The sequence below is a fragment of the Puma concolor genome, chromosome E2, assembly GCF_028749965.1.
Source record: "Puma concolor isolate L17-30 chromosome E2, mPumCon1.1.hap2, whole genome shotgun sequence".
NCBI classification, from domain to species: Eukaryota; Metazoa; Chordata; class Mammalia; order Carnivora; family Felidae; genus Puma; species Puma concolor.
This window is the reverse complement of record NC_141681.1, coordinates 50,540,159-50,557,778: the sequence shown is the minus strand read 5'-3', so window position 1 is coordinate 50,557,778 and position 17,620 is coordinate 50,540,159. Positions and strand designations below refer to the sequence as shown.

At 44.6% G+C, this 17,620-nt stretch overlaps 2 protein-coding genes across 7 annotated transcripts in view; both read right to left on the bottom strand.

The window, feature by feature from the left end:
- The window catches only part of LOC112851354 (uncharacterized), a 45,696-nt gene extending 42,458 nt beyond the window's left edge, over positions 1-3,238 (bottom strand). Inside the window, exon 1 of one of the 2 annotated variants that reach the window (XM_086690017.1) lies at positions 3,145-3,238. The gene's annotated coding sequence lies outside the window, so the exon portion shown is untranslated. The remainder of the gene's footprint in view (positions 1-3,144) is intronic. The other variant, XM_086690021.1, reaches the window with a different exon arrangement.
- The window catches only part of LOC112851353 (uncharacterized), a 31,152-nt gene that overhangs the window by 3,915 nt on the left and 9,617 nt on the right, over positions 1-17,620 (bottom strand). The window contains exons 2-7 of one of the 5 annotated variants that reach the window (XM_086690006.1): positions 12,622-12,890; positions 11,578-11,731; positions 11,413-11,485; positions 9,101-9,151; positions 4,333-4,459; positions 3,145-3,240 (exon numbers count right to left, since the gene is read on the bottom strand). In XM_086690006.1, the coding sequence (XP_086546132.1) occupies positions 3,145-3,240; positions 4,333-4,459; positions 9,101-9,115 (238 nt within the window). In that variant the 5' untranslated portion in view covers positions 9,116-9,151; positions 11,413-11,485; positions 11,578-11,731; positions 12,622-12,890. Of the gene's footprint in view, positions 1-3,144; positions 3,241-4,332; positions 4,460-9,100; positions 9,152-9,341; positions 9,887-9,947; positions 10,112-11,412; positions 11,486-11,577; positions 11,732-12,621; positions 12,891-17,620 lie in introns of those variants that run through there. The other 4 variants (XM_086690005.1, XM_086690008.1, XM_086690009.1 and 1 more) reach the window with 4 other exon arrangements.

Genomic DNA, 17,620 nt, shown 5'->3' with positions numbered 1-17,620 from the left:
TTAGAAGCCTTGATGTACTGGGTTGGTTGGAAAGACAGGTGTTTGGGAGAACAGATCTTATCACCCAAGTGCCTGAAATTCAGAGTATAAGCAGGAAAACGTCCTTCAGGACAGCAATTGGGGAAGAGGTTTACGGTACTAACATACATTATTCTAAAACCTCATAGCAATAAAGTTCCTATCACCTCGGGGGGAAAAAAGAGTGGAAAATCAGAAGCTCATCTTTTATTTTCATTCATTTAAAAATTTTTTTTAATATTTATTTATTTTTTTGGGAGAGAGAGAGACAGAGCGTGAACAGAGGAGGGGCAGAGAGAGAGACACACACACACACAGAATCCGAAGCAGGCTCCAGGCTCTGGGCTGTCAACACACAGCCCGATGCGGGGCTCGAACCCACAAGCCATAAGACCATGACGTGAGCTGAAGTCGGACACTTAACTGACTGAGCCACCAGTCAGTTCCCCTGAGATGCTCATCTTTTAGAACAGAGCAAGAATCTGTGAGAATGAGCAGGGCATGGCGTGGATTCTCCACGTCAGGATCAGTCAGGAAGAGCTATGTTCTCCTTGGGACTCTGTTCCATCAATAAACTATAGAGCTTGCTACCTACTTCTTTTCAGCTCTCTCTTCAAATAACACCTCATCAGTGAGGCCTCTTTCACCATCCAGCATCCAGCAGGAAATTCTCCCTATCCCTTGACACCCCCAGCAACCTTCTCGGCATTCACCTTACCCTGTGTTGTTTTTACGTGGTGTATTACATCAGATGCACTATCTATGCCCTTTATCGTTTTGTTTTATGTCTTCTCCCACCTGAATGCAATATCCACCAGGACGAGCACTTAGATCATTCGTTGCTTTATCAGCACTCCCAGATGGCAGCGTTCCGTAAGTACATGTTGAACACACAAATAAGCCCCAGTCTGACTTCTTTGCGAGAGTCTGAGCTCTGTTACAAAAGTAAAAGAGCGTTTTCAAGGAAGTTACCCATAATAGGAATGGAAGCAGCAACTTTGCTGGGAAGCTGAAAGGCTTCACCAGAGGCAGGGCTAACCTAAGTGGATGTTGGTGATGATAAAATCATGTTGATCATAAAATCATGGCAAGAATCGCTTGGGAGGAAAGAAGGAAAAAAAAAAAAAGCATAAGGCATACAAGCGGCTGTGGGGCCTATGGATCAATTGCTTGTGAAAAAATTTTTTTCAATGTTTACTTATCTATTTTTGAGAGAGAGAAGGCACAAGCACACACACACGAGGGGGAGGGGCAGAGAGAGAGGGAGAGAGAATCCCAAGCAGGCTCCACACACTGTCAGTGCAGAACCCGACATGGGGTTTGAACTCACAAACTGTGAGATCATGACCTGAGCCAACATCAAGAGTCAGATGCTTAACCGACTGAGCCACCGAGGCACCCCCTTCTGAATTTTTGTAATCTCTTCCTATGTGTGTAAAACTTTTCCTTCTTCATATAGGAGTCAATATTTAGAGCCTCAGGAATAATGACTCCGAAAGCAGGCTGTCAAACTGATGGATACAGAAACATGTTCCTGTATGGACAACACCACTGTTTTACAAGCTACAGGTTGGACTCAGTGAGTCTGAAATAAATTTAGTGGCTTATGACCAGCATTAGCAGAATGGTAAAATATTAGAAGTGCTTTGTAAGTAAAGGTTTCTCTGGATAAAATGCATGTTAGAACTATATACACGCGCGCACACACACACACACACACACACACACACACACACACACAGGGATACTGGTGGGTGACATCGTTTTCTTTAACTGTTTGGATGAGGTTGGTGGTTGCCATGAGGAAAACCGACGAAGGGAAAGACTAACTTGAAAGCTAGTTAATACCTGATACTTTCCTGAATAGAAGACCTGCCTCAAAAGTGGCTATCAGATTCTTCAATTCTAAAAAGTGGTTCTTCACTCAGACAGTAGGATCCACTACTAAAACCCGCAGGAAAGCCACAGAGCTGAAATGATATTCACTGTGGTTACAAGTGCAAAGTTAAGCTGTCATCGGATATGGTTTAATGGATACAAATCTACACATATCTAAAAGGACCTAAACAATTACATTCGATTAGATAATCACGATAATCACGGGCTGTTCCAGACGATGCCTTCACCACACATTTCTGTTTAACACCCTTTAAGTACGTCCACGACTAATGGGAAAAAGTCCATGTAACCATTATCAGCTCATTCATTCACACAACAAATATTTATAGCACACCTGTCCTCTGCCAAGTCTGATCTACACACTGAGGATATAGCAATAAAGGCAACAGAGTTTCTTCTCTCCTGATAATTACATTCTAGTGGGAATAGAGTGAGCGAAGCAAAAATATATGTTAATATGGTAAGCGGTGATCAATGCCTAGACACCAAATCAATCGGGGTAAGGGAAAGGAGAACGGGGGAAGAAGAAGGGGTCAGGAACACAGTGGTCACGGAAGGTCTTTCTTATGATGTTAGGATTTGAGAAGGACTTACGCGAAGTAAGGGAGGGGCCAAGAGGATGACAGAAGGGAGAACAGGTAGAGGGTGACGAGGCCGGGCCACGGGTAGCATAGCAGAGCGACAAAACTGGACGGAACAGACAGGCAAGGGGGAGAGCGACAGGTCACGTCTGCAGAGGGATGGAGGATGAGCAAGGAGCAGACAGGTGGGACATCAGAAGTCACTGTAAGTACTTGGATTCTACTCTGAATCAGGTAAGAAGCTACCAGAGGTTCAAGCAGAGGCCTGACAAGACCTGACAAACATGCAAAAGAATCACTTCGAGGGGCTCCTGGGGGGCTCCGTCCGCTTGAGCACCTGACTCTTGATTTCAGCTCAGGTCATGATACCAGGGTCGTGGGGTGGAGCCCCGTGTCGGGCTCCGTGTGGAGCGTGGAGCCTGCTTAAGGTTCTTTCTCTGTCTGCCCCTCTCCCCTGCTCTCGCTCTCTCTACAATAAAAATAAAAAAGAGTCACTTCCAGTGGAGAACAACTGTAAATGAGCAAAGGAGAGAGGGAGAGTGCTAAAAACTGCTGCAGAAATTCAGAGACAAGGCACTGACCGCAACCTGCTCCAGAGCTGTGGAGGTGACAAGAGACGTGACAGACTGAGCTGCATGGCTCTCACCTGAGGAGCCGTGGCTCTGGGTTGCTGCCTTTATCATCCAAAGCCTTCCTCCCCTCTTGAACTGGGGTACTGCATCTGGTGTGAAGGGTTGGTGCCCTGTGGAAAGGCAAGGACAAACATTTTAAATTAATATAGTAGAGGCCAAAATCACAACACATGCGTTTTCACCACAGCATGTTTAGGACATCAGAATTAGTGTTTTCCAAACTGTTAATTATGATGCATCAGAGGACGACATTTTATTGCAAAAATCCAGGATATGTAGATCTAAGTGTGAACTACCGGGGTAAAAAAACGTCTGTTTTCTTCAGATTTTTTCCGCCACTGCTCACACAATTTTCAGCAACTGGCTGTAGTTTTTGCTGCTGCAATGTGTAGTTATTGCCAAGGGCTCTGACGTTTTCTACCCTATTGTAGTTCTTTTTTCTTTTTAATTTTTTTAATGTTTACTTATTTTGGAGAGAGAGAGAGAAAGAGACAGAGTGTGAGCAGGGGAGGGGCAGAAAGAGAGGGAGACACAGAATCTGAAACAGGCTCCAGGCTCTGAGCTGTCAGCACAGAGCCCAACACGGGGCTTGAATCCACAGACTGTGAGATCATGACCTGAGCCAAAGTCTGATGCTTAACTGACTGAGCCACCCAGGTGCCCTACCCTATTGTATTTCATTAAAAATACTGGTATAGGGGAGCCTGGGTGGCTCAGTCAATTAAGCATCTGACTCTTGGTTTTTGGCTCAGGTCATGATCTCACGGTTCGTGAGTTCCAGCCCCGCATCAGGCTCTGCGTGACAGCCCAGAGCCTGCTTGGGATTCTCTGTCCCCCCACTCTCTTGGCCCCTCCCCCACTCACACTCTGTCACTCACAATAAGTAAATAAACTTTAAAAATGCTGGTACAATACTCTAAATATGTGTCACGACCCACTAATTGGAAATGACCACAACTTGAAGAAAAGCCAAAAATGTGGATACAGCAGTCAGGCGTCAATTTATGGCTCATGTAAAACACAAACTTTGTTGGGGGCGGGGGGGGGGGGGGGGGGGGAGAAGACCAGAAAAATGCCCTCTCTGCGTCTTATGCTGATTAGAACACTGGAAACCAGGTCAAGAGCTCCAAAGCCCCACACATCGGAGGGTAAATAAACCACACAGAGGGGGTGACATTCAGTCACAGAGCACCTGTCCTCACCCAGAGAGAGCAGGTTCCGGAAGTTCTCCAGCATCACGTCTCCATACAGCTTCTTCTGGGCAGGGTCAAGCAGCCCCAGCTCCTCCTCGGTGAAGACCACAGCCACGTCCTTGAACGTCACCGCCTCCTACAACATCAAGCACACATAAGCTCAATCTTGCGCCCGATGGCCACTCAGAGGAAGAGCATTGAGAAAACTGGAAAGGGTGGGTACAAAGTGGTTCCAGATTTTCAGAGACCACAGATTTTCACTACTATCTGATTAAACATTTCAAATAATACATACTGTCTTACCTGGCATTCTTTTCTTTTCAAAATGAATACTGAAAAGAACAACCTTTTCCATAAATCCTAGCCTCCCGTCTAATTCTTTTCCTAGGATAAGTTCCAAGGAGTAAAAATTGCAGTGTTGAAGAATATGCCACTTCAAAACTACTATGTACAACGCCAGGTTTTCTTTTCAACTTTCTCCGTATTTTACGCTTCCCCCAAGAGAATATAAATATCCCTGATACTCCACATCATACGCAACACTGAATATAACCAGTGTTTCTGAGTCCTAAGAAATTTGATCAGCAAAAAGCAACTTGTTCTTTTCGTACTAATTCGGTAATTAATGAGCTATCGTATTTTCATATATTTACTGGCCATCTTTATTTTTTGCTTCAGTACATTGCCAGTTAATGTTCTTTGCTCATAGTCCAACCAGAGTTTTACTTTATGACTGCAAAATTTCTATTAGAGATTTGAAGCTCTTTTTTTTTTAAACGTATTTAAATACTGTCACCCACGTTTTGCTATTGTTCTTGTATAGCTTCGTGCACTGCATGGTTTCTCGACCTTGACACGACACACATTTTGGGCCACATAATGTTTGTTGTTGGGGCGGGGGCCTGTCTCACGCACCGCAGGATGTTTACCAGCATCCCGGGCTTCTATGCACTGGAAGCCAGAAGCCTCCCTCAAGTGGTGACGCCAGAAATGTTTCCAGACACTGCCTGGGGGCAAAGATCACCCACGGTCAAGAATTGCTGATGTACGGTACTGTCTTAACTTTTCTTTTTTTTTAATTTTTAATGTTTATTTATTTTTGAGAGACAGCAAGACAGCATGAGGGCAGGGGAGGGGCAGAGAGAGAGGGAGACACAGAATCCGAAGCAGGCTCCGGGCTGTGAGCTGTCAGCACAGAGTCTGACTCGGGGTTTGAAGTTACAAGTCTTGGGATCATGACCTGAGCCAAAGTTGGACGATTAACCGACTGAGCCACCCAGGCGCCCCCTGTCTTAACTTTTCATATGAGAATTGTGTGTTCATCGCCGGAGCCCTGCACATCCAAGCGTCCTGAATGAGCATCAGAGATCCTAAAGAAGGAGCCTCTGAAGAGTGACCATGTAGAGGCAGTATTATCTGTGCTGTCTTCCATGCATAGGGCAACCAAGCGCACATAGAAGGACCAAGACCCTGACTGGAGAATTATTTGCCCTTGCCTCCCTCTTTATCCAAATAAAAATCCACGGAGTCTTTTTGGATCAGTTAGTCCTTTGCTTTCCTGTGTGAACTTAAACCGTTTTCTGAAATTCTACAATCCTGTGTCTCTGTAATTAAAATGCAGAGGAGACAAAGTACTGCCTCTTAAGGTCAGTCGGAAGCTAAACGCAGTAAGAAAAGCATCTGGAATGTCTCCCTGTGCTACTGGACTTTATAAAATTAAGTACCTTCTAATGGAATACTACTGAGCCATCAAAAAGAATGAAATCTTGCCATTTGCCACGACGCAGATGGAGCCAGAGGGTATTATGCTAGTAAGTAAGTAGCAGAAAGACAAATACCATATGATTTCACGCATATGTGGAATTTAAGAAACAAAACAGATGAACATATGGGAGGGGGGAAAAAAAGGAAAAAGAGGAAGAAACAAACCATAAAAGACTCTTCATGATAGAGAACACACTGAGAGTTGATGGAGGGAGATGGGAGGGGGATGGGCTGGATGGGTGATGGTTACAGGAGGACACTTGTTGGGAAAGGCACTGGGTGTGGTATGTAAGTGATCAATCACTGAATTCTACTTCTGAAACCAACACTATTCTAACTAAAATTTAAATAAAAAACTGAAAAGAATAAAAAAGAGGGAGGGGAGGGGCGCCTGGGTGGCGCAGTCGGTTAAGCGCCCGACTTCAGCCAGGTCACGATCTCGCGGTTCGTGAGTTCGAGCCCTGCGTCAGGCTCTGGGCTGATGGCTCAGAGCCTGGAGCCTGTTTCCGATTCTGTGTCTCCCTCTCTCTCTGCCCCTCCCCCGTTCATGCTCTGTCTCTCTCTGTCCCAAAAAAAATAAATAAACGTTGAAAAAAAAAAAATTAAAAAAAAAAAAAAAAAGAGGGAGGGAAAAAAAAAGCACATTATTACTTTGATAAAAATCAATCAATACCCAAAAAAATATAAATCAGTAAATAAAACATGTACATGACAGGATTCAGACATGGATGAGAAAGAATCTAGCTTTCTTTTTTTTTAATTTTTTTAAATGTTTATTTATTTTTGAGAAACAGAGAGACAGAGCGTGAGCAGGGTTGTGGCAGAAAGAGAGGGAGACATAGAATCCAAAGCAGGCTCCAGGCTCTGAGCTGTCAGCACAGAGCCCGACGTGGGGCTTGAACTCGTGAACCACAATATCATGACCTGAGCTGAAGTTGGATGCTTAACTGACTGAGCTACCCAGATGCCCCAAGTATCTAGCTTTCTTAAGGGAAAATATGGAAGAATGTTCTCTCTGTGCAAAGCATCAGTTATACCTGGTTGCACTGTCATATCTGAGTATTCTACATACAATATCCCTGAGGATTTTGCCTATCAAAGGTACTTTTTCAATTTACATTCCTAAAAACATTAAGAACAAAAAATGGCAAACCCCTCAAAATTCCTTTTTGAGGAAAATGGTTTACGTTAAGCCAACTGTTACTACAATGTTCTTTTTTAAGTATGTCAAAATCAGAATTTATTATAATTTTACTTTCCTAGTTTTCATTTTTTTTAATTTTTGTTAAATCCCAGTTAGTTAACATACAGTGTAATATTAGTCTCAGGTGTATGATACAGTGATTCGGCACTTCTGTCCAATAGCTGGTGCTCATCATAACAATGTCCTTTGAAATAGTAAAAATTCTGGGGGCGCCTGGATGGCTCAGTCGGTTGAGCATCCACCTTTGGCTCAGGCCATGATCTGACGGTTCATGAGTTCAAGCCCCACATCAGGCTCACTGCTGTCACTGCTCACTGCTTGGGATCCTGTCTCCCTCTCTCTCTGCCCCTCCCCGACTTGCACTCTCTCTCAAAAATAAATAAAACATTAAAATAAATAAAATAGTAAAAATTCTTAACTACCTGAATGTCCGTGAATGGGGTAAAAGTTATGAGACATACACACAGACTACATCAATATAAGGGAATATAATGTAGCCATTAAAAATGTAGGAAATAGGGGCACCTGGGTGGCTCAGTCGGTTAAGCGTCCAACTTTGGCTCAGGTCATGATCTCACAGTTCGTGGGTTCGAGTCCCGCATAAGGTTCTGTGCTGACAGCTCAGAGCCTGGAGCCTGCTTTGGATCCTGTGTCTCCCTCTTTGTCTGCCCCTCCCCCACTTGTGCTCTGTCTCTCAAAAATAACTAAATGTAGGGGCGCCTGGGTGGCGCAGTCGGTTAAGCGTCCGACTTCAGCCAGGTCATGATCTCGCGGTCCGTGAGTTCGAGCCCCGCGTCAGGCCCTGGGCTGATGGCTCGGAGCCTGGAGCCTGTTTCCGATTCTGTGTCTCCCTCTCTCTCTGCCCCTCCCCCGTTCATGCTCTGTCTCTCTCTGTCCCAAAAATAAATAAAAAAAAAAAAAAAAAAAAAAAACGTTGAAAAAAAAAAAAAATAACTAAATGTAAAAAAAAAAAAATAAAATAAATGTAGAAAATATATTTGTATTAATTAGAAAAGGCATAATTTGAGAATTTTTATGTAACTATTAAAAATATACAGTTACCAGGGCGCCTGGGTGGCTCGGTCAGTTAAGCGTCCGACTTCGGCTCAGGTGATGATCTCGCGGTCTGTGAGTTCGAGCCCCGCGTCAGGCTCTGTGCGGACAGCTCAGAGCCTGGAGCCTGTTTCAGATTCTGTGTCTCCCTCTCTCTCTGACCCTACCCCATTCATGCTCTGTCTCTCTCTGTCTCAAAAATAAATAAATAAATGTTAAAAAAAAAAATAATTAAAAAAATATATATACAGTTACCAATGCCTATGAGGGAAAGGACATGGGAAAATGAAAACAGCTTTTATAAGGAAAATAGTAGTAAAATTAGGGAGGCTTTTTTCACTGCTATTCACTTTTCTCCTCTATTTTATTCGTGAAATTATGAAAGATAAAATAAAACAACAAAAATTAAACTGTATTAGCGGCTCTTGGGTGGCTCCGTCAGTTAAACATACAACTTGAGCTCAGATCATGATCTGGCAGTTCGTGAGTTTGAGTCCCACGCTGGGCTCTGCACTGACAACGTGGAGCCTGCTTCGCATCCTGTCTCTCTCTCTCTCTCTCTGCCCCTCCGTGGCTTGCTGTCTCTCAAGAATAAATAACATTAAAAAAAAATTAAACCACACCAAAGTAGGAAGTAGTGATCCTCTAGCACAGAAGAGGTTTTGAAATGCCTATTAATCTATTGTTTTCAAGGATGCAACTAATCATTGAGAAATGAGACAGTAATTTCAAATCTAGAAAGGAAGCCCAACTCACCTTGAACTTGGTCATTTTGTCCTCCTTCTACTTCTAGGGAAGGGCTGAGTCCTGAGAAGGCAAAAAAAGGGAAGAGGAAGGAGAAAACAAAACCATCAGAGTCTGGCCAAGACTGTTGCTAACCCATATGGCTAACATACATCACTACCCAGGTTTCATGCTTTACATGAACTTGCAAAAGCACCATTTCCTCAGGGGGCTCGATGAGCAGAGCATGGGGTGGATTCCAGAGACCACTCACCCCCTCAGCCGAGAGCCCCTGCACAATGGACAACCACCTAAGCACACACGGTGGTCCTAATATAAGTTCTCCTTGTCACTCTCAGGGTATGAATCTGATCCTAGGGAAGGTGGAAATTGACAGTCAAGTTAAGAGAGCAGTCTCTGGGGCCAAATGTTTTAGGCTCATGGTACTGCTACTTATTAGTTGTGAAATGTGGAACAAATTATTAATATCTCCGTGCCTGAATTCCTTCACCTGCAAAAATGGAGGGATTAACAATGCCTACCTCACAGGACTGTTTTAAGAATTAAACCAGCAGGCACAAAGCACACAGAACCCTTTCAGAGTACCTTATTTCTCAGTAGCTGCAGAAAAGCAGGTAATATTCGCTAACATAAAACCTGTCCCCAAAGCGCCTGGGTGGGTCAGTCGGTTAAGCATCCGACTGTGGCTCAGGTCATGATCTTGCAGTTTGTGGGATTGAGCCCAGCACTGGGCTCTGTGCTGACAGCTCAGAGCCTGGAGCCTGCTTCGGATTCTGTGTCTCCCTCTCTCTCTGCCCCTCCCCCACTCGCACACTGTCTCTCTCAAAAATAAATAAAAACATTAAAAAAAAAAAAAAACCTGTCCTCATAAATGGTTTCTATCAATGGTGTCTTTAGAGGCTGTTGTTCTGTCCTATGAAAACCAGCTGTAACCTCTGAAATATGGTATTCTCTCTTGGTCGGTCATTCTTTTTTTATTTATTGATTTATTTTCATTTTTTTTTTAATGTTTATCTATTTCTGAGACAGAGAGACACAGAGCATGAGTGGGGGAGGGGCAGAGAGAGAGAGAGAGAGAGAGAGAGAGAGAGAGAGACACAGACTCCGAAGCAGGCTCCAGGCTCTGAGCTGTCAGCACAGAGCCTGACGTGGGGCTCGAACCCACAAACCACGAGATCATGACCTGAGCCGAAGCCGGATGCTCAACTGACTGAGCCACCCGGGCGCCCCATCTTGGTCGGTCATTCTTAACACGATGTCTTTGCAATAATATTTAAGATTATGTGGATGACTTTTTTCCCTGTGTAAAATATACATAACACCAAATTTACCATTTTAAACCATTTTAAAGTACTGTACAGTTCATTACATGCATTCCTCTTGTTGTGAACCAGCACCACCATCCAACTCAAGAATTTTTTCACCATCCTCAACTAAACTCTGTATCCATTAAACAGCAGCTCCCCATCACCCCTCCCCTCTACCCTTGGTAACCACTATTCTACTTTCTCTCTGTGAATTTGACTATGCAGACAACTGTTTTGTTTTTATGGACGACTGTTTTTTGAAAGATATGAGATCTTGTAAAGTTTACTCTGTTTAACAGTAGGGCCTTAAAAAGGACTCCATATCAAGGGGCGTCTGTGCAGCTCAATCAGTTAAAGCGTCCCATTCTTGGTTTCGACTCAGGTCGTGAGCTCACGTTCGCGGGTTTGAGCCTTGTATCGAGCTCTGTGCTGACTGCTCGGAGCCTGCTTGGGGTTCTCTCTCTCTCCTTCTCTCTCTGCCCCTCCCCTGCTCATGTTCTCCCTCTCTGAAAATAAATTAAAATACATATATATATATATATATACATATATATATATGTACAAACTATCATGAAGACGGAAGACAAATTAATAAAAGCCTATGACCCTGCAAGATTCGTTTAACTACAGTTAGGCAATCAATAGGCCATTCGAACTCACAAGCTACAGTAATCGTAGAAAATGGTTAAAAACAACAAAAATGGAGGGGCGCCTGGGTGGCGCAGTCGGTTGAGCGTCCGACTTCAGCCAGGTCACGATCTCAGTCCGGGAGTTCAAGCCCCGTGTCGGGCTCTGGGCTGATGGCTCAGAGCCTGGAGCCTGTTTCTGATTCTGTGTCTCCCTCTCTCTCTGCCCCTCGCCCGTTCATGCTCTGTCTCTCTCTGTCCCAAAAAAAATAAATAAAACGTTGAAAAAAAAAAAATGGCAATGTGTGACATTACATGGGCGCTGAGTACACGTCAGGGACCTGACAGAGCCCTTGGCACGCGCAGTTTCACCGAGGTGCTACCCACGTACCTGTGAGGAAGCTACTCTTGTCCAAGTCGTGTGACTTTGGTCCAATCACCTACATGTCTGAGCCCATCCTCAGCTATTAACAAGGAGATAAAAACAAAATTTCAGTCATAGGAGTATTGTGGGAGAATAAATAAGCGGATCCATGCAATGCCCTTGGCTTTGTACCTGGCATTTTAGGAAGTTCTCAATCAACGATGATGATGAGGACAGTCGCTCCTATTTAACAGACGAGGAAGCTGAGGCTTGGTAAGGTCAAGATGCAGGGGCGGAATCGGAATCCACCTCTCACCCCAGAACCAGCATTCTAGGTCTTGTCCCTCTGTGGTTTGTAAAGACAAAAACAAGCAGACGGGACTCTAAGGTCTCACAGAAAGGGACACGAGAGCCTGAGAGCTGGGGATGATAGACACAGAAACGGGGGGAGGACTCTGAAGCCACAGGATCTAGTTGAGGGAGAAGAGAACAGAGTCGTGAAGGGCGTAGGCTCTGGAATCAGACGACCAGGACGGGAACAGTGGCATCCCCAACTTGCTACTACTTTGTGCCTCAAATTCCAATCTATAAATTGGAAACAATAATGATAATGACAACAATAATACTACCAACCCCAGGGGAAGGGTACTCAGCCTACATGACTATACATCAAACATTTGAAACAGAGTCTGCAGCTAAAACATTCAATACGGGTTACCCATATAGCCACTTTACATGGAACTGTCAAGGACCCCCCACCCCCCACCCCTTTCCTCAGGGTGGATGCAGCTGAGCACTGTTTGCTGAGCAGTGCGTGGGCTAGATTCCAGAGACCACTCCCCTTCCAGGCGAGAGCCCCCGGGCAGTGAACGACCCACCCAACCACACTGGTGGCCTGAATACAAGTTCTCCTTGTAGCTCTCAGGGTAGGATTCTGATTCTGGGAGGGTGGAAACTGAAAGTACTCAGGTTATATTGCTGGTTCACTGCTGGACAATTTGTTAATTACTATTAGTGACTGCGCCATCTTTAGATACGAGAACGCTAGTATGGAAAAGGGCAGTGGAAGACTTCCTAATCCTGGAAGAAATACCCTTCCGGGATTTGTGATTCACTTGGTTCTGACTGCTTGCCCAACAACTTCTGTTCGTTAAGAGGGCTCCGTGGGGAGATCTTTCCATCACGTATGGGGGGGAGGAACATAATCGGTAAATCAACCTCGTCATTAACACCTACCCAGCTTTACAGCTCAAGCACCTGAAACAGCGCTTGTAACAGAAACTGCTCAGGAGTCACTCAGCAGTCAGAGTCAGTGTCTTGACGAATGAACCTGCCACCAGGCAGACAGGCGGAGGCACACGGAAGACAAGACTCATTGGTCTGAGATTTTTTTGTGAGTTGTAAAATTCTGAGGCTGATCCCAGTTGGGAGGATTTGGAGAGTGGGGGTTTTATTTCTAACTTTTTCCTCCAGCTCTTTCACGATATTTGCAAGACCAAGGTCATCTGTGGAAGGAAAAGAGCCTCTGAATTTTCTTAAACGCCGTCTTAGAAGGTGATGTCTGCTCTTCACAGTCAGTGCCTACATGAACTTCTGATACAAAATCCACAGAATGTGTCCATCAAGATATTCAGAACCACCAACCCACTGCCTACATAGTTAAGCATTAGACAGGCTAATTTATAAACTCTTCATTAAATAACTGAGTTTATTAATTCACTGAACACTCAGGGAAACCTCCCTGAAAGGAAGACAATTACCCAGTGCCAACTTGCTCACGGTCTGGTGATCACACACTGCTACAGGGCAGAGTAGGGCACAGGGTCTGGTGCCCCACGGCCCACACAGCAGGTCCTACATAAACAGGGCTTTCGCTGAGCTGTGGGGGACGATGGAGTTCTGTTAGCCAAAAAGAAGCAGAATCGCTAGAAAACCTCATGGGAACATATGTTATGATGGGAGTGAATACAAACAAGAGGCAGCAACAGATAAGCAGGTAAACAGGATTCAAATTATGGTGATGTGGGGCGCCTGGGTGGCTCAGGTGGCTTAGACGTCTTACTTCGGCTCAGGTCATGATCTCACGGTTTGTGGGTTCAAGCCCCGTGCTGACAGCTCAGAGCCTGGAGCCTGCTTCGGATTCTGGGTCTCCCTCGCTCACTGCCCCTCCCCTGCTCACACTCTGCCTCTGTCTCTCAAAAGTAAGCATAAAAAACAAACTATGGTGAGGTGCGTCCCAGTTTTATCTGCATTTCAGCAGAAAAGCAGCAAAGGCCTTGAGGAAGGGAGGGTAAAAAGATTCCTTCTGTGTTGGAAACAGATTACTCTTTCAGCAGAGAGACTCGAGGGGGAAGTGGCTGGGGCCAGAGAGCACTGTTAGGAGAGCCACGTCAAGAATCACCTCCTTCTTGGAGAGGGGGAGATGCGGGCGGAGCAGGAGGACCCTAAGCTCACCTCCTCCCACGAACACAACCAGGTAACTACGAAACCATCCTAAATACCCCAGAAATCAACCTGAACAATGGTAGCACAAACTCCACTAAGGGTGGAGGAGAAGCCCGGCTGAAGATGTTAGGAAGTGTGGAGATGCAGTTTTGGAGAGAAACAGATGATGGCCTCAGGGGTGAAGGGGGAGCCACAGTTGCACAGAAGGCGAGGGACAGACTGGCACGCAGGGGAGCGCACAGGGACAATGAATCCCCAGAGCCGTGGGCTTGGAAAGAAAGAGAAGCTGAATTTCGTGAGGTCTTGCAACCAGCGAGGCTGAAAGCCTGGTGGGGTTTTTTTGTTTTGTTTCGTTTCAGTGTTTATTTGCTTTTGATACAGAAAAACACACACAGAGATCGTGAGTAAGCATGGGAGGGGCAGAGAGAGGGAGACACAGAATCCGAAAGCAGGCCGCAGGCTCTGAGCTGTCAGCACAGAGTCCCATGGGGGCCCGGACCCATGAACCACAAGATCACGACCTGAGCCAAAGTCGGACGCCTAACTGACTGAGCCACCCAGGCGCCCTGAAAGCCTGGAGTATTAAAGGTCAGCAGGCTTGGCTTGGGGACAGCCGGGAGACACCGGGACTGCTCTCGGAAAGAAGGCAGCACAGAACCAGACCACAGACACCCAACGTGGCAACAGCAATCTGAAGCGCGCCTGGGGCACACACAGTGGGGAGGTTATTAGCTCATCTCGGAGTGTGTTCCAGAGAGGCAGCATTCACGGAGAGGCCCTCCCGGAACAAAGAAGCTGGCAGGTGCCATTTTCACCCCCCCGCCCCTTAGCGTAAACACAGAGCCACCTGCAGGAACCAGAGCAGCACTGACACTCTTTAAATTTAAGCTCTTGTTTAAACCAAGCAGAGGGCACACAGCACACACTGGAGACACTCTGGAAGCACCAGGCCCTGGGAAAACAGAGGACACTACGTTGCAGGAACTGGAGGACCTCTTCTTCGAGCCCATAACCATCAACTACAGGAGATGTAGCTGACTCTCCTAACACCGAGAAACAGGCGCAGAGACCCAGACAAAATGAGAACACGGAGGAATCTGTTCCAAACGAAAGACCAGAACAAGCCCATAGCCAGAGATAATAGTGACACAGATTCAAGTAACATGCCTAATGGAGAATTTACAGGAATGATCATAAAGATACTCATTGGACTTGAGAAAAGAGTGAAAGACTTCAGTAAGACCATTATCACAGAGATAAAGAATAACATAGAGATTAAGGGCTCAATGAATGGAACAAGAAACACGCTTGATGGAATGAAGAGCAGGCTGGAAGAAGCAGAGGAACGAATTAATGACCTAAAAGAGTAATGGAAAGCAATCAAGCTGAACAAAAGAGAGAAAAAAGAATCACGCAAAACGAGAATACACTCAGGGAACTCTACAACTCCATCAAACATTAGCAACATTTGCATTATAGGCGTCCCAGAATTAGAGAAAAGGGGGCAGAAAATTTATTTGAAGAGATAATAGCTGAAAACTTCCCTAATCTGGGGAAGGAAACAGATATCCAGAACCAGGAGGCACAGAGAATGCCCAACAAAATCAACAAGAGCAGATCCATACCAAGACATGTTGTAACTAAAATGGCAAAACATACAAAATTAAAAAAAAAAATTTTAAGCAGCAGGACAAAAGAAGACCGTTATGAACAAGGGAAGCCCCATGAGGCTATCAAGGGATTTTCAGCAGAAATTTTCCAAGCCCGGGGCACCTGAGTGGCTCAGTTGGTTAAGCATCTGACTCTCGATCTCAGCTCAGGTCATGATCTCACAGTTTGTGGGTCAAAGCCCCGTGTCGGGCTCTGCACTGACCTCGTGGACTCTGCTTCGGATTCTGTCTCTCTCTTTCTCTCTCTCAAAATAAATAAACTTTAAAAAAAGAAAAGAGGGGCACCTGGGTGGCTCAGCCGGTTCGGCTTCGGCTCAGGTCATGATCTCACGGTCCGTGAGTTTGAGCCCCGCGTCGGGCTCTGTGCTGGCGGCTCAGAGCCTGGAGCCTGCTTCCGATTCTGTGTCTCCCTCTCTCTCTGCCCCTCCCCCATTCATGCTCTGTCTCTCTCTGTCTCAAAAATAAATAAACGTTAAAAGTTTAAAAAAGAAAAGAAAAGAAAAAAAAAGAAAAGAAAAGAAAAAAGAAACTTTCCAAGCCAGAAGGGAGTGGCGTTATATATTCAACGTGCTGACTGGAGAAAACCTACAGCCAAGAATATTCTATCTAGCAAGGTTGTCATTCAGAATAGAAGGAGAGGGACACCTAGGTGGCTCAGTCGGTTGAGCGTCCAACTCTGGATTTTGGTTCAGGTCATGATCTCAGGGTCGTGGAGCCCACCGCAGGGGACTGAACCTGCTTAAGATTCTCTCTCTCCCTCTCTTTCTGTCCCTCCCCCATCCACATACTCTCTCTCTCTCTCTCTCTCAAAAAAAAAAAAAAAAAAAAAAAAAAAAAAGGACAGGAGGAGATAAGGAGGTTTCCAGACAAACACTAAAGAAGTTCATGAGCACTAAACCAGCCCTGCAAGAAACATTAAAGGGGACTCTCTGAGTGGAAAGGAAATACCAAAAGTGACAGTAAGAAGGTAGGAACACAAAAGCAGTAAAAATTGACTACTTCTGTAAAATAAAGGTAAAAAAAGGAGCTCACAAAAGAAAAGGATGTAAAACATGACACCATAGACCTAAAACGTGGGGAGGAGAGGAGAAAAGAATGGGTTCAAACATAAAAGGCCATCGACTTAATACAGACTGCTATATGCAAAAGAGATTATATACAAACCTAATGGTAACCACAAATGAAAAACCACTAATAAATATGCAAAGAATAAAGACAGAGCCATCCAAATATAGCACTAAAGAAAATGACCAAACCACAAAAGGGAGAAAGACAAGAAAGGATCAGAGAAAACCTTAAGAAACAATGACAAAACAGGTAATAAAATGGCAATAAATATATATTTACTCTGAATGTAAATGGACTAAATGCTCCAATCAAAAGACACAGGGTGACAGAATGCTTAAAAAAATAAGACCCATTTATATGCTGCTTACAGGAGACCGACACCTAAACACTGAAAGTGAGGGGACACCTGCAGACTGAAAGTGAGGGGATGGTGGAGCCCCTGGGTGGCTCAGTTGGTTAAATGTCTGACTATCTCAGCTCAGGTCCTGATCTCAGGGTCACGAGTTCAAGTCCTGCATTGGACTCCATGCTGGGCATGAAGCTTACTTAAAAACTAAAAATAATTAATTAATTAATGTTTCAAAAAGTGAGGGGATGGAGAAACCTTTATCATGCAAATGGATGTCAAAAGAAAACTGGAATTGCAATACCCTAAATACAAAATGGCTTTTAAAACAAAGACTGTAACAAGGGACAAAGAAGGATACTGTATAATAATAAAGGGGATAATCCAACAAGAAAATATAATAATTGTAAATATTTATGCACCCAATATGAAAGTACCTAAATATCTAAAACAGTTATGAGCAAACATAAAGGCACTAATCCATAATAATACAATAATACTAGGGGACTTTAACACCCTACTTATATCAATGAATAGATCATCCCAACAGAAAATCAACAAGGAAACAATAGCATTGAATGACACTGGAACAGATGGATTTAACAGATATATTCAAAACATTCTATCCTAAAACAGCAGAATACACATTCTTTTCAAGTTCACGTGGGACATTCTCCAGAAGAGATCAGATTTAAGGCCACAAAAC